Source organism: Melozone crissalis, unplaced genomic scaffold (assembly GCF_028551555.1).
Source record: "Melozone crissalis strain CALT ecotype California unplaced genomic scaffold, PUWL_Pcris_2 ptg000023l_1, whole genome shotgun sequence".
Taxonomy (NCBI): domain Eukaryota; kingdom Metazoa; phylum Chordata; class Aves; order Passeriformes; family Passerellidae; genus Melozone; species Melozone crissalis.
In genome coordinates this window covers 32,200,406-32,227,551 of record NW_026535801.1, presented here as the reverse complement: position 1 = coordinate 32,227,551, position 27,146 = coordinate 32,200,406, and the positions used below count along the sequence as shown (strand labels likewise).

The 27,146-nt window shown below is 47.1% G+C and overlaps 2 protein-coding genes across 2 annotated transcripts in view; one reads left to right on the top strand and one right to left on the bottom strand.

Annotated features, from left to right (window-relative positions):
* OSBPL11 (oxysterol binding protein like 11) overlaps positions 1 to 7,479 on the top strand; it is a 38,802-nt gene extending 31,323 nt beyond the window's left edge. Inside the window, exons 10-13 of the mRNA XM_054278246.1 lie at positions 480 to 666; positions 3,245 to 3,427; positions 4,019 to 4,172; positions 5,518 to 7,479. Coding sequence (XP_054134221.1) covers positions 480 to 666; positions 3,245 to 3,427; positions 4,019 to 4,172; positions 5,518 to 5,595 — 602 coding nt within the window. The 3' untranslated portion in view covers positions 5,596 to 7,479. The remainder of the gene's footprint in view (positions 1 to 479; positions 667 to 3,244; positions 3,428 to 4,018; positions 4,173 to 5,517) is intronic.
* A 2,586-nt stretch (positions 7,480 to 10,065) lies between these two features.
* Positions 10,066 to 27,146, bottom strand: part of LOC128938066 (TGF-beta receptor type-2-like) — a 30,587-nt gene continuing 13,506 nt past the window's right edge. The window contains exons 2-7 of the mRNA XM_054278054.1: positions 22,003 to 22,153; positions 20,060 to 20,262; positions 16,289 to 17,088; positions 16,035 to 16,176; positions 14,716 to 14,843; positions 10,066 to 10,961 (exon numbers count right to left, since the gene is read on the bottom strand). Of these exons, the coding sequence (XP_054134029.1) occupies positions 10,749 to 10,961; positions 14,716 to 14,843; positions 16,035 to 16,176; positions 16,289 to 17,088; positions 20,060 to 20,262; positions 22,003 to 22,153 (1,637 nt within the window). The 3' untranslated portion in view covers positions 10,066 to 10,748. The remainder of the gene's footprint in view (positions 10,962 to 14,715; positions 14,844 to 16,034; positions 16,177 to 16,288; positions 17,089 to 20,059; positions 20,263 to 22,002; positions 22,154 to 27,146) is intronic.

The window sequence follows — 27,146 nt, the reverse complement described above, 5'->3', positions numbered from 1 at the left end:
GAGAATTGTCTCTGCTTCCTGCCCTCAGGTTGGGTAAGGTGGATTATAGAAAGGGAAAGCAGGAGTATTAGCCTTCCTCAGGATCTGCAGTTCAGGGAATTCTTTTGTTATTTCCTTTGGTCAGTGTAAGTCTTGCTGTGCTCCAGAGCCATCATAAGAGAGTGACCATCCCTTGTATACACTACTGAAAAGTATGTGCATACCATAGGATTGTATTTTATGGAACAGTATTATTGAGATAAATGTTTTTTCCCAAAAGAGACCAAAATGCACATTACTCAAATTAGTGCTTCCAGGAAAATGTTTGTATCGAGAATCTAATAAATGTCAGTCTTATGTGAGTTTTTTTAATCTTCTTTTTTTGTATGAGGGGCTAGGAGGAAAGGTAGCAGATGTAATATTGACTGTTTATTTCAACAACTTGTTTGGCCTTTTCTGAAATGGTAGTGGTTTACAGATTGTTGTATTTCTTCCCACAGGTGTCTTACATCTCCTGGAACACGGGGAGGAATACACCTTCTCTCTGCCCTGTGCATATGCCCGCTCAATTTTAACTGTTCCTTGGGTAGAGCTGGGAGGAAAAGTCAACATTAACTGTGCAAAAACTGGGTATTCTGCAAGCATTAACTTTCATACCAAGCCCTTCTACGGTGGCAAGTTGCATCGGTGAGAACATTTTGTTTGTTTGAAATGAGACTGATCTCACTTTTGAAGAACTGAAGCTTACATGTAGTTCTGTTTCACTTGGTGCTATTTGAAAGTGACACATCATTTGGGGCTTTTTCCCTGGCTCACAATGTATCTTCCACTTTGCAATAGCTACTCTTGTGTCATAAGAGATAAGTTAGAGGATGTACTTTTACTTCAGTGATTTAATTTGGAAACTGTTTTGTTATTTGTCTCTCTGAAGTTAGTCACAGATACAGAGGCTTTTTAAAGAGAGATCTGTTCAAGGTGCTGTAACTATTGAAAATTTGACATGGTGATGATTGGACATTGCCAAAAGAATCTCTTGATGGGAAGCAGCAGTGTTGTCATGGTTACTCAGAGCGCACAGCAGTTGCTATGGCAATGATATGGATTTTTTTGTAGAGTGACCCTTGTTCTTAGGCCTTAGCTGGATGTTGGCTCCTTGGTCCTGTACCTCTTTAGCTGGATGAAATAGAGGATAATGATAATGGACAGCTATGTATCAGCCATGCCAAGATTACACATAAGTGGCAGCAGTTTTTTATCACAAGTGCAGGTTCAGGCAGATACTGTGGTCTGTGGTGATTGTGTGTCAGAGCAATGCAACCTGGAGAAATACAGAGTTTAATGGAGCAGTTCAATTCTGCACCTCAGTAGTGAGGGATATAACTTGGTTTACTTTCAGCTGAGAAGAGGCAGTAATTTTGAGAATGATATTAAAATACTGGATGTCAGTATTGTCTTATCTCACAATGCTTGGAAAAAATCAAGCTGTTATAGTTGTGAAGAAGTTACTGCAGAGTCTGACCATGCTGATCTCTGGCATCCTGTGGATTCAGGCTTTCAGAGATCTCTTGGGAGGAAGACAGCAAGCCCACCATGTGTAAGAGCTTCTGTGAGGTGTGGAAGTCACAGGATGAGAAGCAGCACAAAATTAAGGCTGCTTGCTTGTCAGCTGCTCTTTCTGCTGTTTTCAGTAATTGTTAGTACTACTTAACTTCCACAGAGAAAGAAATATTGCAAATGTGCTTTTATTGCTCATGTTTTTTTCAACAAATCTTAAATTTTTGTAATTTAAAAAAGAAAACTGTGTAAAAAAACCAACTGTGTGAGCAGTACATACTTATCAGTCTGGGTTTTTAAAGATATTTCTCATGAGATTAATTTAGGTTTGAGCTGCTGGACCGTGGTATGACAGAAATCTTAGCAGCTGCCTCCTGTTGTGAGCTGGCTGTGAGCCTTCCCCCCTTGCCCTGGAGATTCCCTGCAGGTCTGCTTTGGCTGGCATCCAGTCTCCCTGTGCTGGGAGGTCTGACCTGTGATGCTCATGTCATTGCTAGAGAGATGAATTTCTCTATTTTGGTGCTACAGCTGGGGAGGACGGGTAGGTGCAGGCACAGTGGGAAGTGACCAGTGTGTGTGGAAGAAGGGAAGGGGCACTTGTGTCCTGTGCTCCCATTTGCTCTGAGTGTGGGAGCACAGAAGTGCTGCTTTCCTCTCTCTGGGATGCAGTTGTTCAAAGGACATCAGAGGAAGGTGGTGGTGTGCAGGTTAGGTGTCCTCAGCTGCACACAGTGGAAGTGTGGAAGGAGATGTAGCCTGTGCTTTGTGTGAGCACTGATGCAATGCAGGAGGACTGGAAAGTGGTAAGTTTTAGGGAGGTTATGTACAGATAACTGCAGTTTAATTGGAGCTAGAGGTGATATCCTTTGTGAATCCTGCAGCACATTACAAGTGAGAATGTCTCAAAACTGGTTTGCATAGTGCACAGACCCTTTTATTTGTTTGTAGGAGAAAAGTTCTGTTTGAGACTGGCAATTTGCTTGCCAGGCAATGCTCAAAAACTGGGTCAGGATAAAGTGGATGTCAGGAGGTCTTTGTATAGGTCTTGAAGATGAGAAGAAAAATATGTGTAATTATGGTGATACTTGAGCATTATGCAACACTTTGAATGAAGCACTGCATGTTAGAAAGACACTTTCCTTATCTTGTTATTGGCAGAGGTTTCTGTGGAAGACACAGGGAACAAAAGCAGTTCTCCTGATTCCTAGTTTCCTACCTTGCTTCTGCCTTTGTGTGTCTGCTGCTTATGTGATCAACATGAAAATCAGACCACCTACGTAAGAAGGTTGAAGTGTAAAGATGTGAGATGAAGTGCCAGCAGGTAGTGAGATATATTCTTGCTAGAAAGTTTAGCTTTAATTTGTTAAGTCTGAGCTATGTATCTGATGTGATACTTCAAGTGGAAATTATCAACTGCTTGTTCTATGTGAATCAGCCTGTGTTAGTTTCTTTTTAATTTTCAATTTCCTGAAGAGGCTTGAGACAAGCTGAAGCCAAAAATGGAGTTTCCTGGATAACATGACAAGAACTAGAGCAGTGAGTGAAAGTCACTTTGCTCTTTGAGCTTCTCCACACAAATGCAATTCAAATAACTAACCTTTTTCAAGGCAGTGTGACAAGTTTGAAACTCATTCAGGATTGAGTGATTATGCAAGGAATAGTCCTCAGGTTTCTTCAGCCACGGCTTTTTAAAAATAAATTTTTCTCCTAGAGTCACAGGTGAAGTGAAGCAGAACGTGACGAACACGGTGGTGTGCAGAGTGCAGGGGGAGTGGAACAGCGTGCTTGAGTTCACCTACAGCAACGGGGAGACCAAATATGTGGACTTGACAAAGCTCTCTGTGACAAGGAAACGAGTCCGGCCCCTGGAGAAGCAAGGCCCCTTTGAATCTAGGTAGAGTATGTGTTTGCTCTTGTCTGACCCCTTTTGTCCTAAGCAGTCTGGTGAGTGCCTTAGGAAAAGGTGCAAATGTAGATTTGTAGATTGTGCTTAACAGCAGTCATCCTAATATTTTTATGTTTTCTAAAAATAAAAATCCAGAGAAAATGCAAAACCCTAGTGCAGGTGCATGGTTGTTTATTTTGCCTCCTATTTACGAGCAAAGGTTTTTTTGAGTACACAAAGTGTTTACTAGAGAACAGAATCTCCCTATTAATTTTATTTTTACCCATCAGCTACACAGCAGGGCATCTCCTGACATCCTCACAAGAAGCTGCTTGTTGAATAACACTTCCAATAGCAGCTTTAAAGGGTTTGCAAACAGAGTGGCACTGCCAGAACCTCAGAGCCCTTCCTACCTGCTCCCAGCTGCTGATGTAGGTCTAAGACTTGGCCATGAGCCCTCACCTGCACTGCAGTGCTCTGACCTGGGCTGGTTTGTCACGTGTAAGTGGGGGGAGTGCTTCTGTTCCACAGTGATCCTGCAGTGTGAGGTGGCTGCCTGGGAAGCCTTCGGAGCAGTGCAGTGACCAGTTGATGTTGCAGGAGGCTGTGGCAGCACGTGACAGAGTCTCTGCGGGATGGAGACATCGACAAGGCCACGGAGCACAAGCGAGCCCTGGAGGAGCGGCAGAGGAACGAAGAGAGGCTTCGTGCTGAAACAGAAACTCCTTGGTGTACTAAATACTTCCTTAAAGATGTAAGTTTCCAAGCAGTCACCTGCTATTGATGAGGATAGAAGCAGAGCTGTTATGCAAGCAAGGGCATATATGGGTCTGTGTCCCATCAGAATAGAGTATTTGGCCTTAGGTCTTACAGTTTAGCTTTGTGGGATCCATAGGAGTAAGATGACATAAGAATTCCTAAGCTTGTAAAAGTGTGACTTCATTCTCCACTTTGCAAATGCTTGGATTTTGCATCAAAATGTTTTCCAGTTTCCTGGTCCCATTTCTTTTACCAAGCACTTCCTCAGTGGCACATGGAAAATAGTTTTGCGTATACACATGTGAGCAGACTGTAACAGTAAATACCCACAGAATATAATCAGTAGTACTAATTTTGCTGAGGTTGTGTGTTTATGTACCCAACATATTGTTAGCAAGAAGGAATGTGAGTTCATTCTCAACTTACCACTTTTTTTGTTCTTCTGCATTACATTTTGGATAGAGCTTATTTGTTCAGTGTCTTAACCTTTGCTTCAGTAATAGTAGTAGTTATAATATAGTAAGGCTTGCAACAAGGGCAAATGCAGCCTGCCCAAGAGGATTGGTGAATGCTGGTATAATAAGTTTGGAATAGGCTTTTCTTGTGATCCATGTGATGAGACCTTGCTTGCGTAGACACCTTTGCAACAGGAGAGTTCTTGAGTCAAATTATTGCTGTAGTAGTTTAGATTCTCCTTACAGTGAAAGCTTTATCTGTTACACTGCAGTAATGTAATTCCCCCTTTTCTTCCCATAGCTGTGATCTAATAACTGTTTAGAACATAGGCTAAAAGATTTCTTTCTCTTGGATGTATTCCAGGTTTGTTTTGTCAAGTTCAGGACTAGCTCTCATGAAGGTTTTCATTCTCTAAAGCTGTGTTAGTATGATTAGCTCAAAGTTAGATAGCTGTATTGTTAGATCTGAAAAAGATGAAATTCTGTTGCTAGTCCGGGATACAAATGTACTCAGAAAACATTTAAACATGATCCTGAGCACTGCATTTCCAGGTAAGCAGTTGGGCTGAGGTAGAGCTGATAATCCTGGGTGTCTGGCTCTCTGCTGGCTGCTCATTTGGCTTCTGAAAGTGGTTTGGATCACACAGTTGAGAAGGGTGGCTTTTTGGCAGGGTTAATTACAGGTGCAGCCTGCTCCCAGAGAGCTGGAGGCTGGGAGGAGCCTGCAGTGTGTGAGCAGCCTGCAGTGCCTCAGTCTGCAGGAGTTAAATAAAGATACCAGCTCTGTCCCTCTGCTGTTCACAGCCTTCAGTCTCATAGTTGTGTGAAGGCACTTCTGCCAAGGCAGTGTCCTTATGATAACCATGCTTTCTCTTTGAATTGCAGGGAGATGGCTGGGTTTACCATAAACCCCTCTGGAAAACAGTCTCTGCTGCACAAACTCAACAAACAGACAGTAACTAGAAAAAAAGCTGCTTTAAGATGAGTTTTCTGGTTTTCCTCTCCTTTTCCTCTGTCTCTCAGAACACAGTAATCACACTGAGTGTCCCCTTTTTATGTAATTGTGCAAGTTTAAATGAGCATAAAGAAATAACTATACTAGGGCACTTTAAAGCTATTTAAAAAAAAAAAAAAAGGTAAAAATCCAAGTTGTAGAGACAAACCTGCCAGGTACATTCAACCAACTTGTTTTTTTGTATGATCCAAGAGATTTTATCTGCATTGTGTAAGATTCTTCCAAGTAGATCTGATTGCAAAAGCTGCCTGAGAGAAGAAGGAGCCGGTTGGATTTTAGAGTGACATAGGAACTCTTTTGGAATCTGTGTCAAGCTCTTTAATCACTGAAACCTCCTCAGTACACATGTAGACAACAGCAACAGAAAATTGCTGCTTTTATGCCCAGTAATTAACCTTCTTGGCAAAAACTGGAAGGGTGTTTGGAAGATGTGCCTGAAATCAGTATTAAGAAACAACTGGATCATGACGACCTTTTCTTCGGAGAGAGCGCGTGCATGCATTGGAGGAATATGGGATGTATGTAGAGACTACTTTTCTTTTTTATGGATTTATAAAAGCAATTAGAAGTGTAACCATGGAGAAATTTTTCCTCTGAAACGTTTTAATATACTTGAAATAGTTGACTTGAATTGGAAAAGTAATTTGAACACTTTTCAACTCTAATTTTATTAAATCTCTTTGAGTGACTGGTTTTTCTCAAGTTATAATATAATGAGATCTGGCCTGTTTTTTTCTCCTCCAACTTCTCTTCCTGAGGACTAAGGCTTTCAAAATGAACAGAAAACATGCAGTTTTGTATTTAAATTTCTCTGCCCATCTAATAGTTTCAGAGATGAAGTATCAGTGTTACAAACTGTCCTTTGGGTAGTTTTGTTTTTTCTCCTGTGGTGTTGTTCAGAACAAAGCAGTGAAATGTGACCTTGAATACATGGACTGTAGGTCCTGGTTTTTCATCTTTCCATAAAAAAACCCAAACAAACATCTGATTATGCTGAGGACTGAGTATTGATTTGAAACGCAATCAGATATCAGGAAACTGTATTCAGGTACAAACATCCTTTTTTTTTTTCTCCTTTTTATAACTATTTTATTGAAGTCTAAGAATTGCTGGCAATTAAGAATAGTACTTACTATGGCTTTCGTTATTGTTGTAACTACAAGCTACCTTAATTTTTCCAACAGTGGTGCCTTAATCTGTTTTTTCTTCTGATGTAGTCTTCCAATCAGTGTATATAACATTATCTGCCACTTCCCAGCCATGGCAATGGCTGCACCTGATCCAGCATCATAAAAACTCACAACTCTGTGATCTGGTGAGATGTTTTCCATAGAGAAGATGCAATTGTAAGAATGCATCAGAAGGTTTAAATAACCATGTTAACTTTCAACACAAACTGAAAATCATGCAAAAAAAAAAAAAGAGTTGGGTTTATGCACAACTGTTTTGATCCTCTTGTACGTTTTTTTTTTTTGCTGTGAAATGCACTGAGATCTCAATGCAAGTCATAGTCCGTTTGTGAGAAGTGGGGGGGGGATAATAAAGCTACAAAATGATTCATTTGTTCTGTCTGCTTTCCTAGAGATCAGGTGACCAGGAAAGAGTAGGTGGTTGTTTTCTTTCATGCTGGAGATCTGTCTGGGCTTTCCTTGGTCCCAAAAGAGGGGTATTTTGGCACTATGTGCTTGAGTGGTAACTATTCTCCAGCAGAAGAATGTTTTAGGCCCTACTTGTCTTGTTTGTGATATTCTATACAACCATCTTGTTGTGATAGTTTTGGATATCCATTGGGCATTTTAATGCTTAACTGGGAATAAAAATAAAAATTAAAATAGTGGGATTAGTTCCTCCTTGTTTCTGGGTCTGCGGCACATTCGGCTCCTTGGCCAATTCCAGGATTTGGGGTGGGAATTGTGGTGGCAATGTATGAAATTCTTCCATGGTTTGTCGGTACCTGCACCAAAATGGGGCTGGTAGAGAAACAGATTAGCTCTGTATACATTTCATAGTTGTTTTATCCATGTCACATGGCACATTTGCTTTAAACGAACAGCAAGGGCTGTGGTGCAAGGCCCAGCTTTTAATATTGCAGTGATCAGAGCAAAACCCAACCTTTTCCAGCTGAGCACACTCCAGGGATCAAACTTAAGCTAACTAAAATATAAACTTACAACTCAGTCACTAAACTCAGCTTAAAACTTTGATTTGAGATTTGTCAAGGTGATGGCTGTAAATGAGACTGAAAAGCTCCCATGTTGACCATAAACCCATTTGTGTTCCTTATATAATGCTATTAGTCAAGTTATTTCTCTTCCTTCCTCATCTGGTATGCTTGTGGTTTCTCACTAAGAGAGCTGTTACTAATTTTATTGTGTAAAAATAGACCTAATGCTGAAGAAATACTTTGATAAAATACATGAAGTGGTTTCTTTTAACATGAGATTGTTTCTAGGAAAAAAGAAGATAAAGCCTTCCTTTACTCAAGTGATCATGAGAACTGGAGTGGCTCCTGATATGGATTTAGTTATGATGCAAATTTCTGCTTCCAGAAACAAAGGACATAGTTGAAAACCATTTAAAAAGAAAAAAATCTAGCCACTGAATATCCAGCTTAAATTGTAATTGTGATTCTTCTGAGAATGGCAAACACCCTGCAGAGTAATGGATGTATTTTTAACTCTGGCCAGATTTGATTCTCTTGCATAACTGATGTTGTTTCCATCCTGTGCCTTCTGGAGCAAAGGGAAGGGCTCAGTGCTGCTTCCTGTGTAGATGCTTGCTAGAAAGAACCGCAGTGTGTTCCAGCAGGGACCATGGCAAAGTGGGACCCTGGCTTAGGTTACCGCCTGCCTTCTTGGCTTGATTGGGCCCCACTGAAGTTAAGAGCAGAATTTTCGTTGATCTCATTGGTTTTAGGCCCCCTAAATCATAACTCTTAGACCTTAAATAAGTGCCTGTCTTTAGAGGTGCTGTGCAGCCTGCTGCTGCTCATAGAAAGCAGAGTGCAGCAAGTCAGCCCTGTTTAACACAGGCATTCAGGTGTGTAATCCTGATGGATTTGTGTTGTATGAAAAAAATTCACTATGCAAATTAGGTTGTTCAAGATTTTGGGCATGCATAGGGGAAAAGGTAAAGTTTTTCAGCATATTTATAGTATGAACTGTCAAGCCTAGGATGAAGTCTGTCTCCCCAGGAGAATTTGGATTTCAGCCATCAGAATCAGAGATGCAGCCTTCGATGTCTAGTTTGCACAGGCTGATCCCCCTCTGTCCCTGTCACCTGTGGGAAGAACAGGTCAGAGTGTCTTTTAAATCCTTTTGAGCTTGAAAGAACAAGTGAACACATTCATCAATGTGTTCAAACCACTTGGTGCAGAACTTGGTATGGAAATTCTGCACAAAATACTATGGGAAGGCAAGACTGGACAGTCTGAGGTGTAGTTTGGTGTGTTCCTGTAGTTTTTAATCTCTGTGACAGAACAGCTGCCCCTGCTCTGTTTCTCTTGTGCTAGAGCAGTGGTTAATATATTAAAGAAATTATGCTGAAGTCAGGTGGGATGGAAAAGATGTATTTGTGGGGAGCTGGGGAGGGTGTGCTTGAAGAGAAAGGGATTAACTTGAAAAATGTTAAGGTGTCAGGATGTAGCAGCCAGGTGAAGATTAGTGAGAATGACAGGTGTGGTCACAGTTGCAGATGGCATAAGTGGCAGCTAAGCAAATTTTTTGTTATTTAGATTGGTGCAACCTAATTCATTCCCCTTTTGTCCTTATTTGAAGTGCTTAGAGGCAATTTGTTTCTAGGTTTTTAATTTAGCAGCTGTAAAAACAGTCGAGGGAGATGGAAACAATAGCTAGAGAAGAAAAGGTTTTTATATGGGTTGATGCTGTCATAGCTGAGCACTTAAGAGAACCAAACCAGCCCTGCAGATCTGTGTCCCTGCTCCACATGAGGAGCCTCAGCTGCAGAAAACTTGTGGCTGTTGCATGGTTTGCTCCCTTCCTCTCTTTCTGGGCTGATCCATGCAGCTGTGTGGTGGCAAAGAGTGTATTCCTCTTGGGTGCTATCCCAAAAAATACACCTCCGTGTAGGTGTCAGGTATGGGCTTGCAGGATTTCGAGGCACCTGAGGTCTTTGCTCCCAAGGGTGCAGGGATTGCACAGTGCCAGGGTTCAGAGTGAGGTGTGCCTTACCTTTCCTTAATTGCTGTCCAGAATGGAGGCAGCCTGGGTTGATGTGGTGATCGTGGGGACAAAGGTCTCAGTTCAGGTGGGGTAACCCAGCAGGGGGTGTGAGAGTTTCCAGAGGAATTGGCCAACACCCTCGTGTTGGCGCTGTTACTGTGGCACAGATCTGGCCAGAGGTGGCTGGAAACTGGTCTGATGGGGGAAAGGCTTGTCTAAATGTCCTGCATGGAAAATTTTTAGGGCGAAGCAGCCATGTCTACACTGGTGACTTCCATTTTCTCTCTCAAAGAAGCTTCATACACCCACCTAAACTATCAACCCAGGAATTCCCCAGTGAGGAAAGGTATGTTGGAGTTGCATCGGATCAGGCTTTTAAAAACTGGATTATTGTGGATCTTTGGACAGTGTTGCATGAGTGATTTTCTTGGATGTCAGCATTTCTTCCAGAGAGGGTATGGTACATCTCATGATGCCTTTTTTTCCTGCTACAACAGATTTTGTGTGTGTATGTTTAGGCCTTTAAAAAGGGGAAAATTGTTTTAATCACTGCAGAATAAACTAGAAGAAGAAACTCATGATGACAATATGGAAGGACTTAAAAAAGAGAGACGTGCAATTCAGCTGCTTATTAATAAAAGATTAAACATTATTATTTTAAAAAATAATAAAAGTAATGCTTTGCATCATTATACATTTTAAGTAAGTACAAAGTCAGTTCATATAATAATGTTTCACTTTAACCAAAATATTGATTCCTCAGTTCATTGTATCTCTGGGAGGAAACAGATCTTATAAATAATTTATGTACTAGATCTTAGTTCCATTTTGAAAAACAGTGAGGTTTTTGTTTCCCCCATGAGCTAAATGCTTCTCCCTTATCCTCTTGTTCCTCGCGCTGAGGACTTCTGCGTGCTGCATCACTGGGTATTTCTGCTGCCATCGCTGTCCTGGGGCTCCCCACCTGGAGCAGCTGTTTTGCTGGCCTCGTTGTCCGTGTTGTTGTTGAGGATGTCATCACAATCCATCTGTGCCATCAGGTTGAAGCGCTCAGCCACGCAGTGGGCGGTGAGCCGGGCCTCGGGGTCGTGGTCCCAGCACTCCGTGATGGTGTCGCACAGGAAGCGCATTCCCTGCAGTCAGAGGGGATGAAATTAGGATCAGAAGGCAGGAAGAAGAGGATCTAACACAGTTTTAGTGGTTTACCAGACTTCTGACAGCCTCCTGCCTCAAGGCTGTTTCTGGCCAAGCTTAAGCACAAGAGGAATCAGCCTCGGTAAGTTGTGGAAGTGCTGATGCTTCCACTGGCACTGCTTGTGTTAGAGCAGCAGCCTCAGCTCGCACAGCATCTGCTCCCAAACATTCCCCATGCTCCCTGGAAACTGGCTTGTGTTGGCTGTGAGACTTAGAGCCTGTTTCCTTCCAGCCTGTATTTATTTCCTGTCTCAGCCTTGCCCATTTGGATCAGAGCACCCTAAAATCAGGAGGGACAGGAGAGGTGTGGGCAGTGACCTGTAGGCTGCTGGCTGAGCCCAGGCCTCTGGGTTTGAGCTGCACCCTGCCTGTTACACCTGGAGAAGGGGAGGTGATTTTTAAAGGTAGGTTTGGAAATAATTTCTTAAATCTAATTTCTTGTTTTAGTGGCATTCTGAAAGGGTGTGCTGTGCCAAACACTCATTTCAGTGTGCAGCTGAACCTTGTTCTCTTATCACAAAGCAGTGTTTTGATTGAGATAGGCTGAGGTGCTTCCCAGTTTATTCCAGAGCACACGGAGTTCCTCTGAGCTACAGTGCTTACATCTCCCAGAAAGCTGGGGTTTTTTGTCCAATTGTGCAGGGCTCTGAAAAGAGTCACAATATTTTGGGCCTAGGAACACAAAATAAATGGTAATATTCAGCTGGAGCCTCCCCCACCCTTTAGCTAGTAACACAGCTAGCACCAGAAGCTGTGTTGAACCTTCCCTTGCCCATGTAATTCCATCATGTGCTATTGCTCTTGGCATCATTGTCAACTAAAGTTGGAACACAGTGGAAAAATCATTATTCTAAATAAAGCTTTGTGGTTTTCAGTAGGTTTTATGTAATTTTTAATTTGCAATTAAGAGAACCCTAAAGTTTCATATGGACCCACGTAAGAGGAAAATCCAAGTCCTACAGAGATACAGGGTCAGTTCCATCTTCCCTTCTGCACCTTACTCAGAATTCACTGCTCTCTGCTAAGGCTCATTGTGCTAAGTCTTCCATAATAGACACAGATTGGAGAGAACAGGATTGTACAGCAAAACTGACAGATGGTGTGTTTCAGCACCTCTGACGTCACTTATTTATTAGCTTAGTTGAAAGGATTTGAGGGTAATTGATTGCATGCAGAAATGAGCTAGCTTAGGTGAAGCTTTTAAAGTCACCATGTTCTCAAACAGTACATGCAAGATTTTCTGTACTTATTTTTCCCTGAAATCATAACATTTGTTTGCAGTTTGCCTTGTAGTGATGATGTTCTTTTGAATGGTGTAACTGAAACATCTTGTTTGTGACTTACAAAATGAACTTAGTTTGGCTTTTATATTTGATATCTGTTTTTCTAAGATTCCAAAGGACAATGAGTTGTACAAGTGTATTTTTAGTGGCAATATTGACTTAAGCTTCCATTGTTCCTTGCTGTCCTGCACCAGCCTCTGGTTGTGCCAGTACATCAGTCTGTTCAGCTGCTGTGTGAACCAGATTCAGGAATTTACCTGGCCTAAGAAACCTTTTTTCCCCTTTTTTTAGTATGCTGGGCTGTGAAACAAGATACAAGCACACACCTAAGGGGTGTGTAAGTTATCTGGGGAAGTGGGGGTGAATTTCTTCAGCTGGCTTTGTTGTAGGGCCTTGCAAGCAGTTGCCCTGAAGCTGCTGGTGGGTGAGTCAGCCCTGTCAGGGAAATTAGTGCTGACACTTGCTGAAAATCAAACCATGGTCTTCACTTGACTGAGAACAGTCCTGACAGTTGAAACGTGGAAGTTTTTATGACTTATTGTGATTGGTGGGAGCATCTATGAGTGCCTCCCATTCAGCTGAGTGACTTGTCACCTTTTCTGGATGTCACCCGACACCTCCTCCCACGGGAAGCCAGCCTGGACCCCCGGAGTGGCACAACCCGGTGGCTTTCTGCTGCTTCCCAGCAGATGGTGCTGCCCAATTCCTCATCCTAGGGAGAGCTGTTGCAAAATGCCCAGAAAATGCTGTGAAGCCAGGCTTGTAAGGAGAAGTTTATTAGACCAGCAGAGATTAATCAGAGAAAAACTTTCAGCAACATGAGGTGGCTTTTCTGTTCCTCTTCCCCAGTGGCCATCAGATGGTCCAATAAAAGTTCCCACCTTATAAGCCTTGCTCTGTTTGCCTGCTACACCAACATTATTTCTGGGAGCTGCCTGCAGTCAGCCTCCCTTCAGCCCTGGGAACAGCACAGTTATGCTCACACTCCATCAAAGTGTGATTTTTGACAACCCAAGCCTCTGTATATTTTTTCTGTGGTTTCAAAGTTTATCAGAGACCCTGTGAGGTGAACATCTGAGCTGAATACTCAAAGGCTTCAAACATGTGGCACTGCTGATTGAAGCTGCTGTATTTGCCTTTGTCAATGAAAAAGGCTGGGTGAGCTCCAGAAATGAACTCACCAACTGATCAACTCCCCAGGGGTCCCGCAGAAGCCACGGATTCATTTGATCCTGTTTGCAGTTTTGGTCAGTCAGGTCAGCTGTGAGTCTTTGGACAAACATGGTTTTGAGAGGAGACTTTGTAGGGAACATGTGGCCTCCTAAGGTTGAGAAATCCCCTCTTTCCTTTTGCAGAGCCTGCCTCTGTGTGCCGGCAGGGCAGAGTGGGAGCAGAGGCAGTGTGTTTTATGGGTGGATATTGCAAAATGATGCACTGAGCACTGCAAGGCTCTGAAAGCCAGCAGGCTCGATGCTCCAGCTTGATTTTCAGGTGAATGGAAGTGTTGATCAGCAGATGGTGTTTTTCCACAAGACATGTGAAATTCAAGAAGTATCAAAGTCAGGCAAGGTGTGGAAGTCACAATCAGCATGCCTGTTACCCTTTGTGTCATTTGTGTGTGGCAGAAAGCACTGGCCTGGGGCAGAGGACCCTGTCAGGGCCAGGAGGGAGCTCTGCTTCTGTAGCTGGCTGATCTGGGTGTGCTTGTGGGTGGTGTTAACAGAGCACATTTTGTCACTGCTGACTTGTTCCTGTTCTAGAACACTGGGTTGTGCCCCCTGTGCTGACACAGTTGCTTTCAGACCTTCTGAAGGCTGGTGAAAGGCCTTGTGGAGCCCCTGCTCTCAGCTTCACTCACTTTTCCTGAGTGTTTCGCATGAAGGAGATGCTTCCTGGTTTTCTCTTCTTTGTAGTAATGGAAATTTCTCTCATGTTGAAGGTAATTTTGAGCTTGAAAAACCCAGGCAGAAAGCTGGATGTGCCTCCCTTCCCCTCTGTCCCTGCTGTGAATGGCTGTGTGTGAGGGACTGTGTGTTTCCTGAGCCTCCCAGACAAGGTGCCAAGGGGAGAAGTGGGGTGAACTCCTATGATTTACTGTTTCGTGGGAAGAGCTGCACTGAAGTGCTCCATTTTGCTGTTATCCTTAGGGTAACTGAAGCCATCACCTGCCATGCACAACTTCCTGATCATGGCTATTGATCAACACATTCTGCTGTGTCTGTGGCTGGTGGCTTTTGTGCAGCAAGGAAATGAGTCCAGTGGGATTGTGTGGGCCCAGCCATCCACAGTGGAGCTGAAAGTAAATCCCAGGAGTTCTGCCCACTTTTCCTTTGACTATAAATTTAATTTTTCTGGCTGGTTTAATGAGGTTTAATGTGTATTGCTGTTTTCTGAGCTGCTCCCAGCTTACCTGGTGCACCAGCCAGCTGTTTGGGATCTCGGGCCGGCCTCTGCCATGCAGCACGATGTCCCTCATGGTGTCCACACAAGGCTGCTCCTGGACTTTCGACCCAAAGGGCAGCTCATAATTCTTCACCTCTGCAAGGAAGCAACAGCAGCGTTACAGGATGTTTCTAATGCATTCCCTGCTTTGTTTTGGTATGGCCCACTGGATGAGAATGGATTTGTTTTTAATAGTCTGCAAAAAAATAAGCAGATCTGGAAACAATTGAGAATTTGAACACAGAAATGTAGTGCTGGGTTTTTACATAGAGGTTCTTTACAGAGACAGCACAGAGAAACCATCTGACCTCCTCCCTGAACCCAAAAGATGCAGTACAAAGGACCTGGTTTGTCTTTGGGTGAGACAATTTGAGCAGGCAGAAAGTACTGTGCTGGTGAGGGATGGGAGAGGTGACTATGACACGAGAATTTCCAGATTTCTTCTACGGGCAGGGAATGGGTTGGAGGAGAAATGGCCCTTCCAGAAGAGCAACCCCATGTATGGAAGACCAAGGAGAAGCTGGCTGTTGGCAGAGGTGAGAGGCCACCCTGGTTTCTGCCATCTCCCACCCAGATGTGAATGCAGGTGAGATATGAGTGGGGAGAGATGGCCAGGGAATGCTGGCCTGGGAACAAAGGATGCATGGGGCATCCAAACCAGGCAAGGGCCTCCCACTGCTGACCATGGGGCTTGCAGGGCAGTTGGAGCAGCTTTGTGGCCAAGGGTTGAGGGTTCCTGCAGTTCTGTGGGCTTGTATTGTGAGCAGGTGGGATAGGGAAGGAAGGTAGATGGGAGCAGGCAGAAGGTAGGCAGGGCTAACTCCAGGGCAGTTATTGAAATGTTTTGGTACACACAATTGTAGATGCCAGGACATGGCTCTGGGAAGTGACAGGATCTGTCATACTGTCAGAGGCTGGAGTTTGTGAGTCCCCATTGCAACATAAGCTCTGGTGTTGTCTGAAGGAAAAAATGGTTGAGGAGGGGAAGGCACCTTTGGCTCTTCCTGCTTGGTTTGCTTTGCATCACCAGCACAGGCTCCATGGGACTTGGGAGCTCGTCAGCTTTGAGCAGGGGCTGGACCAGATGTCTCCATGGGGTCCTGTCCTGCTCCTTGACCACTGAGCCACCCCCCTTAAGCCATAGCACACAGAGCAGGGCAATCTGTCACCAACCCTCGGCAGCCCTGCAGAGACCTGGATCGCCCCAAGTCACGTCTCGAGCCATCAGTTGGGATGTGGAGTAAGTGAGCGAAAAGGTGCACAGCAACCTGGGTGTGATGCTCCTACCTCCTACCACTTCACATCTGGAGGCCATTTCCCACAAAACAAGGGCCATGGAGTAGACATCCATCTGCTTGAAAGACTCGAGGTCTTCCAGGTTCACTCTGGACTCCAGGACCTCCGGGGCCATGTACCTGGCGGTGCCCACCTGGCCACAGAGAGGAGAGAGGCATTAGCAGGGGTGGGCGAGGATTTTGGCCACGGGACATGGGGGTGGCTGGCAAAGGCTCCTCCAGAGAGGGCTGGTGGGTCATACTCGCCTGCCCGCTGTTGGCAAAGTCGTCCACGGTGAGGGAGGGGTCGAGGCGGATGGCGATGCCGAAGTCGCAGAGCACGCACTCCTGCTCGCTCTTCACCAGCACGTTGGTGCTCTTGATGTCGCGGTGCGCGATGGGGATTTTGGGGCGCCCGCAGGCGGTGTAGTCGCTGTGCAGGTGGGCCACCCCGCTCACCAGGGACCCGGCCATCTTCTGCAGCTCCATCCAGCTCAGCACGTGGTGGGACAGGTAGTCCTTGAGGTTGCCGCGGCTGTGGTAGGCGGTGATGAGCCAGTACTCGCGGCGGGGCCCCGTGCCCCGGTCCTCGGCCGTGAGGAACTGCAGGACGCTGTCGTGCCTGAGGCTGGTGTCGGTGAAGATCTGGCTCTCGTTCTTCCAGGAGGAATATTCCTCGCAGGGGAAGATCTTCACGGCCACAGTCTCGTACTGCCCCGAGCGGCTGTGGCTCAGCTTGGCCCTCCACACCTCGGCGAACTGCCCCTTGCCCACCATCTCGTCCAGCTCGATGGGGAGCAGCTCCGCGGGGCGGCCGCCGGGGCTGGTGCTGCCCGGGCTCTCGTCCATCAGCACCGACAGCTTCTCCTCCCGCTCGCTCGCCTTCCCCTGCTCCGGCAGCACCGGCGGCTGGCCCTGCTTCCCACCCCACGCCTTGGCTCTCTTGCGGCGCTTCTGCGTGCGGCACAGGTAAAATATCACCGTGATCATCACCGCCACCAGCAGCGGGGGCAGGAGGCTGATGGCAGCCACTGGGATCACCTCTTTGCTCTGCAGCATGGAGTAGCCTGAGGGGAGGAAAGCGAAGGCGAGGTTGCTGCTGCGGGTCTGCCACAGCTCGTTTTCATCGCGCGGAGGAGGGAACTTCGCAAAGCTGTTAATGGAGCGCAGCCCTCACGGGGCCGCACAAGGGCTCATCCCGACACAGAACCCAGATGGAGGCACTTAGCAAGGGGGATGATCGGCTGTGGCCTCAAATTTAGCTCCATTTATCAACAGAAGACACAGGCCAGCATCACTTGGATGTGGCACAAGAGGCTGCAAAGGGCATTTTGGGAGTCCTAAGCTCTGCTTGTGCTCGTGGCAAGGGGAGCTTGGCTGGAAATAGCAATGGTAAATCCGAGGCAAGGCTCGAACACAGCAAATCTCTGAGGGGGCTTGGGGCTGGAGCTTTGCTGGACCCCTGTGGTACACAGGGAGTCAGGAGTGATGCTGGGGGTGGTGCAGGACCACCAGCACAGGGGAGTGCCGGGATGCTTTGCAGGATAATTAGCACACGGGAGCATCATTTCAGCACTTTTATCTGCCAGTGCTGGCATCTCCTTCCTCAGCCCGTTACAGCAGCAACCCCAACAATCGCCAGGGCCTGGCTGCATTTGTTTTATTTCTTTTAAACCCTCTGTTGGCCTTCAGATTGAGAGGGGGAGGACACGCACACAAAGCCATAACCCTCACACAGCATATAATTGTCTGATCCTTTGATGTTCGTGATTCCTGGAATAAACATGCTGACTTCAGTAGAGATATTCAAGTAAAATCTTACTCAGAGGTTTTTCTGCCAAGTATAATAACCCAGGGGAAGAGGGATAAGAATCATTCCATAAGCAAAACTCTCGCTGCTTGACCTCAGTGTGTGCAGATCATAATTCAGGTTCTGGAAAAACAGAGCATTTAGCTATTTTCCTTGGCAAATTTCAAAAAAATGTGCTGCAGCTAATTTCTGCAAGGCTGTGAAAGCGTTTCTAAAATAGGCATCAGGTTTAAACCACAAGATCAACCCAAACTGATATAAATCAATAACTAACTCAGGAATATGTTTATTTTGGAAAGTATTTGGCTTGGATATCACCTACTGCTTTAATGGATTTACCCGATGCTTTGGATCCCATCTTTGAAACTCTGAAGAAAGAGAAGATATTTTTAAGGGAGTTGCATGCACCAGTCCCGAAAAGGGGAAGTTAACACAACTTCAGGAAATTCCTACGTGAGGATGCCCCTTCCTGATGGAAGTCTTTTGATACACAGGGACTGCAGCAGGGCTTAGACCCTTTCTGTGGAGAGCAAATGTTGTTGATCTGGCAGTAACCACAGGTCTGTAAGCCCACACCTTGTCGAGCATTGCTGTGTGGGTCTGTCCATCCCTGCTGAGGGGATATGGACCTCCAGGGATGGGCTCAGCTGGAGCACAGGTGGAAAGGACTTGCCATGTTCTACCCCAGCCAGCATCTTCCTGAGGTCTCACCTGGGCTTCTGCATGCACAGCTTTAGGAAATGATGGCTCTGTGTGCCCATTAGTGTGGTGTCTGGGCTCTGATGGAGACCCCTGCACCTCTAGTGCGAGGGCAATGCCAGCCAGCAGCCCAGACCTGGAAGCAGAGCTTAAGGAATCAAGAACCAGGAAAAATATCTGCCTGCTTCAGCAGCCGGAGAAGTGCTCCTGTCTCTGCTCAGGAGTTGCCTAGACCATTGAACGTGACAATAATTTAATAATTAGAATGCAAATGATCCCTTAAAGCAGAAGAGGAGGATGTAAAGAAGGGGGTCTGCGAGCCTGGGGTTTGAGGAGGGAGTTGTTAAAGAGCTGCACTGGTCTTGCTCCGGCTTCCAGCGCTTTCCGTGCCGGCTGCCAGGAGGAGCTGGTTATGGAGCCTTTGCTGGGGGCGGCATTTCCAATGAGCCAGTTGTCATTTTTGTGTGAAATTGCATATCCCAGCATCAGCTTTGGGATTTGACTATCTCTCCCTAGAAGTGTGTGTACCTGTTATGTTTGGCTGGGGAAGCAGCAAAGAGCCGCCAAATTTAGCATCAGTTGCCTCCATTAAAGTGGCCTGTTTGTTCAGAGAATTTGCATTTCATGTGATGTTTTTCTTTTTTCCTTATGTTGCAGGGGAAGCTATGCCACTGGCTTGCAAGTTCTGCTTAGGCTCATTTTCAGCATCTCCTTGTTCTGTGATTATGGAAAATTGGAGGCATTTCACTTTGCTTTTGTTACAGGTCAGATTCTTGATGGACACTTGGATAAACCTGGTCCAGTTGGAGTTGGGGAGGTTTAGACAAGCCCCCAAAGGCTCTGGTTGGAAATATTTCCAAAGTATACGACCCTCCTGAGGTACAGAAATGAGCTGTTTGCCTCCTGTGGATTTACAGCTCCCGTTGGATCTCCAGCCATGTGCAGCAGCGTGCCAGGCCACGCTCACGTGTGCGCTCAGCACCCGGCTAGCTCCAGCTGCCCCTTCCCGGGACAACACTGCTGCAGGAACTCCCAGGAGAGCAGCAGGGGAGGCATTCCTGTGTGCCCAGCCCTGCACCCCAGCATCTCCATCCACCTCTCTGGGTTACAGCTGTGGGGGATGGCAGCAGCGCCCCTGGGTGTGTTCTGGGGCGGGATTTGCTCCAATGTAATTTATTTAAAGCTTTCAGGGCTTTTGACTCTCATTATGTTACACCAGCTTCTGGGTTCCCCAGTTGATTCAGCCTGTGCTGAGGGCAGAGCACAGTGAGAGATATGGTGGATTTTCCATCCTGATGTTTCCAGATCAAGGCTGGAGGTATTGCTGTGAGGAATGCTTTGGTCACACACAAAATGCTGGGCTCAGTAACAGGGTAGAGGTTTTAACTGGCTTTTACACAGGGAGGTCAAAGAAAATGGCAAAAGAGCCTCTTCTGCCATTGCCTCTCCTACTCTGCAGGAAATACAAGGGATTTATGGTTGGTGCTGGGTGCTGCTGCCCCATGAACAACATTAACAAAAGCCCTCACCATTGGTGTGGTTTTCAAAGATGAGTTTGTCGTTGCACTCCTGCTCATCCACGCAGCCACAGAGGTAGATGGTGCTGTCCTCGCTGGGCTGGAGGCTCATGATGCAGCGCGAGGTGTTGTAGTTGGGCACCATGAGGTTCTCGATGGGGCGCTGGGGGTTGTGGCACAGCGTGCTGATCCTGATGCTCTCGTTGTCCTGTCTCCTGCGTGTGACAAATGAACCAACACAGCATCAGCCTGGCCCTTGTGACAGCTGTGTGTGACCTTAAACCTGGTCCTAAGATCATTTCTTTCAAGCTGTGTAGGGAATGACTGCTTGCAGTGGCTGTGGTATAATTCTACTTACACGTACTTATAGGACCAGTGATGGGCATGACTGGCCCTGCACAGCATTGCAGCCACTCCTGGGTGCATCCAAAGAAATGACAACCATTCATTACTTTTCCAGGAGCAGCCTCTGCCTCCTGACCTGGTGGTGCAAAGCAGGGGGATGCAGGTATGGGGAGATTTCACAGTGAATTTGGGGTCAGCTGGGAAGTCAGGCATAATAACCAAGGAAAGAACCTAAATTCATCACCCTCTCCCTGGTGAAGTCCCCTAATTTCTGCACCCTCCACATTTTTTTGTGGCTACCAGGTAATTTGACAGAGGAGCTCCCAGGTGAAGAGTCCTAGGAGGGTGAGATCCCTTCTGCTAAGGCTGCAGGGGGTGAGCATGAGGCCAAAGCTGCTGCTGTGACTGAGATACCCACTCAGGACAAGTTTGGATGACCCACATATGCCACTGCAATGAGCAGCAAGGCTGGCCTGGAGGTGAGCCCTGCCTGCAGGATCTTATTCCCTGGCTGAATCTTAGAGTGGCATGGGAGGTGCTGGGAGGGCTTGGCAGGGTATTTGTGGCTGTGTAGCTGCCTCACCCCATCCAATACACGTTGCAGGATGCAGCTCCATCCTGTGCAGTGGGATTTCTTCCCTGCCATGGGGATTCCTGCTGCAGGGCCCTGGCTTTTTCCTGTACATGTAAGCTGTAAATGGGAAAAACCCAGTCACACACTGGATTGCCTAGGCAGGATTTAAGGTGGCTTCTCCATGAGTGCGTAGGGGAATTTGGGGCAGGGGGTGGATTTTGTTCTTTGTTTGTTTGGGTTTCTTGTTGTGTTTTGCTTTTTAAAAGTCCATAATGCAACAATTAGGTTGTGGCAAACTCCCACTGAAAGCTGGCATGCAGCATTCACTCTAATTAGCAGGTTGAGATAAAGCCTAGCGATAAGTGCTTGGCTGGCTTTCACTTTGGCAGCCAAATTAAAAGGGAAAGTGGAGGAAAATCACTCTGGGCCGACCCAAAATGGATCCTTTTTTAGTTTTGCTCATGGAGACCAGAAAGCTGGGGGAGGCATCTTCCGGGCCAAACCATGCAGTGTGTGCTTGGCCTGAAATGCAAGATTGTGCTTCCTGCCCAAACACCTCTCTCAGGAGCAGAAAAGAATTTTTTCCAGGGGATGGGAAGTAGGTGGGTCAAACCCAGTGGGTTAACCCCAGTGTGGTGCCTGCTCAGATGTCCATGTGCTGGATGGGGACTGACCTTGGCTGCACCCTAGAAGTGAACTGAGATTTCACCCTGATGCAAGAGGACATCACAGGTTTGGAGGTCAGGGTTGCTGGTTTGCCCTTGAATTCAGCTTGTAAAGCTAAATTCAGAGGTTTATGGGAGTTTATAGGTCCTGCAGCAAGCTTGCCATGCTTTGTGTCAGGCACTCAAAAGCTGAATTTATTTAGAAAATAAACTGGTACTAATTACAGGGCAGACCAAATGATTTTTTTTTTACTGTGCATTGTAATTTCAATTCTAATGGAGTCAAGGAGAAAGGAAGCCCTGAATTAGTGCAACAGGCACTAACACAAGCACAGGGGTGCACGCACCCTTCCTCGCCGTGTGTCCCTTACCATATGGCCACGCAGATCTCGTGGGGGTGCTCGCAGTAGGAGTTGAGGTTGCAGTTGCTGTAGCACACCTTGTCCTGGCACGCCGGGGCCGTGGAGTCGCACCACTTGCACAGGTTGGTCTTGAGGCTGCGGCGGGCGCCGGCCCCGCAGGCTGCGGGCACAGAGGGGCTGCGGTGAGCGGGACAGACGGACAGACAGACAGACAGACAGACAAGGACAGGGACAAGGAGCCCCCGCTGACCCCGCTTCTATATGCCTTTTTTAAAAAGCCTTTGTCTGGCTCTGCATTGCCCGGTCACTTGTGCTCTGTGTTATCCCAAAGCCTGGAGCAGGTGGGGGAATGCTTTCCCAGAAGCCTGGGGAACCTCAGGGAATCACGTTTTCCCTCTGCTTTCCCCGTTCCATTTATCATCAAGGGGAAATTTACTTCTTCCTCTACAACCCAGGCTCAAACTGGCGCTTCCCCTCATCCCGGGTACATTCCAAAAGGGACATCTCGGGTCGCTGTGTGCCTCAAGGCTTCATTTACTCCTCCTCAGCAGGAGAGAGGTGCAGGGGAGGGATGTACGGCCAGGCTGGGACAGCTCCTGCCTCTCCTGCGCCTCCTCATCCTCTCCCTTCCTATTCCCTGAGGCCAAGCTGGGAAATGCGTTTGCTACCCACTGCCCAAGTGTCTGCTGAGAATTCCCGAGCTCTGGGGCAGCGGGGGCTGCTCCCTCCAGGGCTCCATGCCCACTGTGCCCATCCCAGCAGGAGATGTTCTCCCATCCCCTGAGCCCCAGGTCTGCCCCAGCAGCAGGAATGACTGCAGCCTGTGGGGAGCTGCTCTGCCTCCATCTCACAGGCATAACATTATCTCTATTTTTATGGAAAGGATGCATGAACTATGCTTGGTTAAGGGATAAGTCCCAGCTAAATTTAAACTTCCTGTCTTAAGGCTGCTAAATGTCTTTTTAAAAAATGCTACTTATGTAGAAATATTTATTTATACTTTTTTTTAAACTTAAATATATGCACTCCAAAGTGTTCAGGTATGAACCTGAACTACAGCAGCTAATTTTTTGAAGCTTTGGGCCGTCCATGATTCTCTGGCTGCCGTGTCCCTGACCCACCCAGCAGTGCTGGGTACTCCCAGCCCCTATGGAAAAGGCAGTCATAGCTCACTGTGCTGCCACAGCCCTCACAGGGATTTCCATCACCAATTGTAAGTATGAAGGAAAAAAAATTTTCCAAATTCCTGACTATGGCCTGGGGAGCCTCAGCCCCTGCCAGCACAGCCATGGGCACCCCCAGGTCTGGCAGTGACATGCAGGAACTCCTGCATTCTTTGTGGACACCTCTGTGACCTGTCTGTGTGCACAGCTGAGCCCATGGACCCTTTTTAGTGCATATTCTGTCCCAGCAGAAAAAAGGGATTTTTAACCTCCCTGCTCCCTAAATCCAGGGCATGCAGCCTGCTCTGACAGCATCCCACGTGCCTGCTCTGCTTCCCTCACCAGCCCAGACCCCCTCCCTGCAGCAGTCATAAAGAACTGCTGGAAGGCTCCCACACAGAAATAAACCATTTACAAGCTCCCATGGCCTTGTATTTAGGGCCAAGGTTAATGGTGAGGGGAAAATCTGGGTGCAGAGGAAAAGACTGTTGGATCTGAAGGGTGGAAGGAGGAAATTTTGGCTTTAATGGCCCATGCCAGGCTTAAAATGCAGCTCAGCAGGGATTGTGTTGTGCCAGGTTTTGGGGGAGCAGGGAGCAGGGTAGCTGAAGATGCTGCCCACAGGCTCTTGCTCAGCATCCCCCCATCCATGAGGCTGCTCTGGCCCTGCTGGGGCACCCTGGGATTTTCTGGGTGACCTCAAGAGATCCAGTTACCCACATCCATTCGAGGGTGAGCTACCAAAACCACGGCTTCAGCTGGGATTTGGAGCACCTGCAGCCGGCATGAGCGACCCTCACCTCCCTGCCTTGCTCTGCCAGAGCAGGGCTTGTAGATCTGAGCCACAACTCCACTGGAGATGAGAATTTTGGATGTGGAACAGAAATCAAGCCCAGCATTTGTGTGCAGCCTTCAACCTACAGCAACAGCCACTGCACCCTCCAGACTCCCTTTGGGTAATTTCATGGGAACAGAGAATTGAAGGCAAACTGGTTTCTCACCCCAAACCCCAGCCCTGCCAGGCCCAGGCCTGAGCTCTGGTGGTGTCACTGCCTCGGCTCCTCTGCCACCCTTCAGCTCAGCCCACCCGAGGCTCATGCTGTGCTCTCAGCAGCTGCTGTGGGATTGCTCAGCACCAGCACCCAGGGACACCTGCAGCCTCTGCAGAGAGTAACAACATCACAAATCCAGGTCGTGGATGCTGCTGGGGCAGGATGAGGTTGGGTATTTATGTATTTATACCCACCAGGTATGTTATTTACTTATTTATATCGAGGGTTTGCTTGGGATCTCAGGGCAGAATGGTGCACTGGTGTGTGCTGGGGATCTTGGCCTGGCTGTGCAGAGGGGAAGCCAGGGCAGATGAAGGAGTTAAATATGGAAACAAGAGCCAGAAATACAGCAGTAACTGGACAAAACCCTTTGGAGACAAATTGTTCTAAACTAACTCAGGCTGTGATTCTGTTATCTGCTCTGCAAGAAAGAGCAGGGATATCTCTTTTTTCTCCCCCCCTCCCTCTTGTCCTAAGAAGCTAAAAAGAGTCCAAAGCCCACTGCAAGGCTCTTCAGGACTGTGTGTCCTTCCACCATTAGCTGGTAGGTGCAATTTAACTGCCACATCACTCATCTTGGCCCTGATTAGACCCAGATGAACACTTTCAATATTAATAGTCAGATGATTTAATAAAGCTGCACAAGCAGTAAAAGTAACAATACACTTCCATAAACGGGTTCCAGATGTTGCCAAGGCAAATGCTAAACATCAAAATACAAACTTCAAAAAAAAAAGTTGGGGGAAAAAAAAAGCTGGATAAGCAAAACTTGGAACAAACTATAAACTAATTAAATGTGGGTTGAGTTTTCCAAAAATAAATTGAAGCCATAAGGATGTGATGTGAGCCAATAAATAGTACAGTTAGTCGAAGTTATTGTGGAAGGACAGTTGGAGAGATGGTTTGGAGTCACTGATAGGTGGGCTCACAGCAAGCTTGGCTCCCCATCAATAGGGAGCCTTGTTCTCCTGTGCACAAGAGCAGGATCAAATCTGCTGGTATCTGTAACTGGGACCCCAGAGAGATTACTGAGAGAATATGAGATGATTTTCTAGTCAGGGAATAATGGAAAAATGATGCCAGAAGTGCCTGTGTCTCTCCTGCAATAGCAGCAGGGGTGACACCACCACCCAAGGACACTGGGATATTTCTCCTGCATTTCGGGGCAGCCTTCCAGGCTCTCATTGCCCACAGGGCACCCACAGCCTCTGCTTGGCCACCTGCAAAGCCCACGGAAACACCACTGCTGTAGTCAATAGCCCATCCTCTTCCCCATATCCCCATACAGGAGTCATTGAAAACAGCTCTCCGAGAGAATTCCACCCCAGTCCCACCACTGCTGTCACAGAAGCAGCCACCCACAGCAGCTGAGCTTTCTGCCAGCAGGGACTGCACCTGTGAGAACATGGAGGGGACTTTGTGAGCCCCTCTCCACCACTGCAGCCCCAGAGAGCAGGTGGGTCACCCAGCAGCTCACTCTGGCTCCAGTTTTCCCCACACTGTGCTCCCCAAGGAGGAGGAACCCCAAAGGAGCAAGCTGGGTGTGCCTGGGGGTGCAGGCACAGCACTTTGGTTACAGGCAAGGAGAAAGCTCCTCACAGCCCAGCAAGGGCAGGAAATGCATTTTCACTGAGGGGCAGAATGAACACTTTCAATTCTCTGGTATTCTCCCTGACATGGTGCTTTGGGACAGCTGAACACCAAGATGGGGTGAAGGGAATGTGTTTGGAGTGAGGTGCTAGGGCACTTATCCCTGCTCCCAGCTCTTCCCAAGGTGGAAGGAGACCAAGGTTTTTGTCACACACAGCCTCCCCTATAGGACCTTCAGATCATGCTCTGTCTTGCAGTGATAACTATCCTTACGTGGCCTGTATTTCTCAAGGACAAAGAAAATTTGTTAATTCTTAGGTTGTAAATGTTCCACAGTGAGGTCTATTCCCCCTTTACTGCATATCTCCAGGCACCCCAGGATGGGGCTGACACTGTTTCAGCAGTCACAGAGGGCTGCCCAGCTTGCTGCTGCTGTGGTGGCTCTGGGCCCCTGCATCATCTTTTCCATGCAAATCAGTCAACCTGTAATCCCCAGGCTTTGCCCTGGGAGAGACCAAGGCTGGGGAGATTAGCTGAGATGCTCTTTGCTTTCTCTAATGAGAACTCAAGCACAGGACTGGAGAGCAGCTCTAACCCAGCCCTGTTCTCCCTGGAAGCCCCCAGAGAGGTGCCCTGGTGGAAACACCACCTGCACTGGGACCTGCTTCCCCACCTGGGTGAGCCTGGGCTCCGCGGCGAGTCCTGCGTCTCTGCCAAGCTCGGGATTAGGTTTTGCTTTGGGCTTTTATCCATGGTTAGTGACACAAGTATGCAACAACAGAGCCTCATAAAATTATTATGAGAACAAACAAATTCCTTCCCTTTTATATGCAGTACTTTGTTTTTAAGATTAATCCAGCAGCAGAGCTGATGGGCTCTGCTCTCTCGCTGACCCATGTGAGAGCACCAGGTGTTCCCCATCACCAGGTTACTCCTGAGCTGCCTCCTCCATGATGCAGCAGCCAGTGCCACAGATGGGCAATTCCTGTGCCCTGATTTCTGGGAGATTCTGTGCAGGGTCAGGAGTTCCCATGGAAGTTGTTCAGCATGACCTGTGTAACAGTGATCCCAGATTTCTTGCAGATTTCTTGCAGTCTTGCCTGATCTTGCCGCATCCTGCTGTGCTGCAGAATCTCCCCAGAACCAGACCTCAAAGTGTTGTACTTCTATTTTGGATGCAGCTCAGTTTCCTCTTGTTCTCCATGGTGGGGTCTGGTGCTGCTTGCAGCTGCTGAACCAAAGAGGTTTTTAGTGTCAGGCTGCTCTTCTCCATCCATCTGTTTTACACTTCATCTTTATCTTTGTAGGAGAGGTAGAGCAGGCCAAATGGAGCTGGAAAATCTTAATA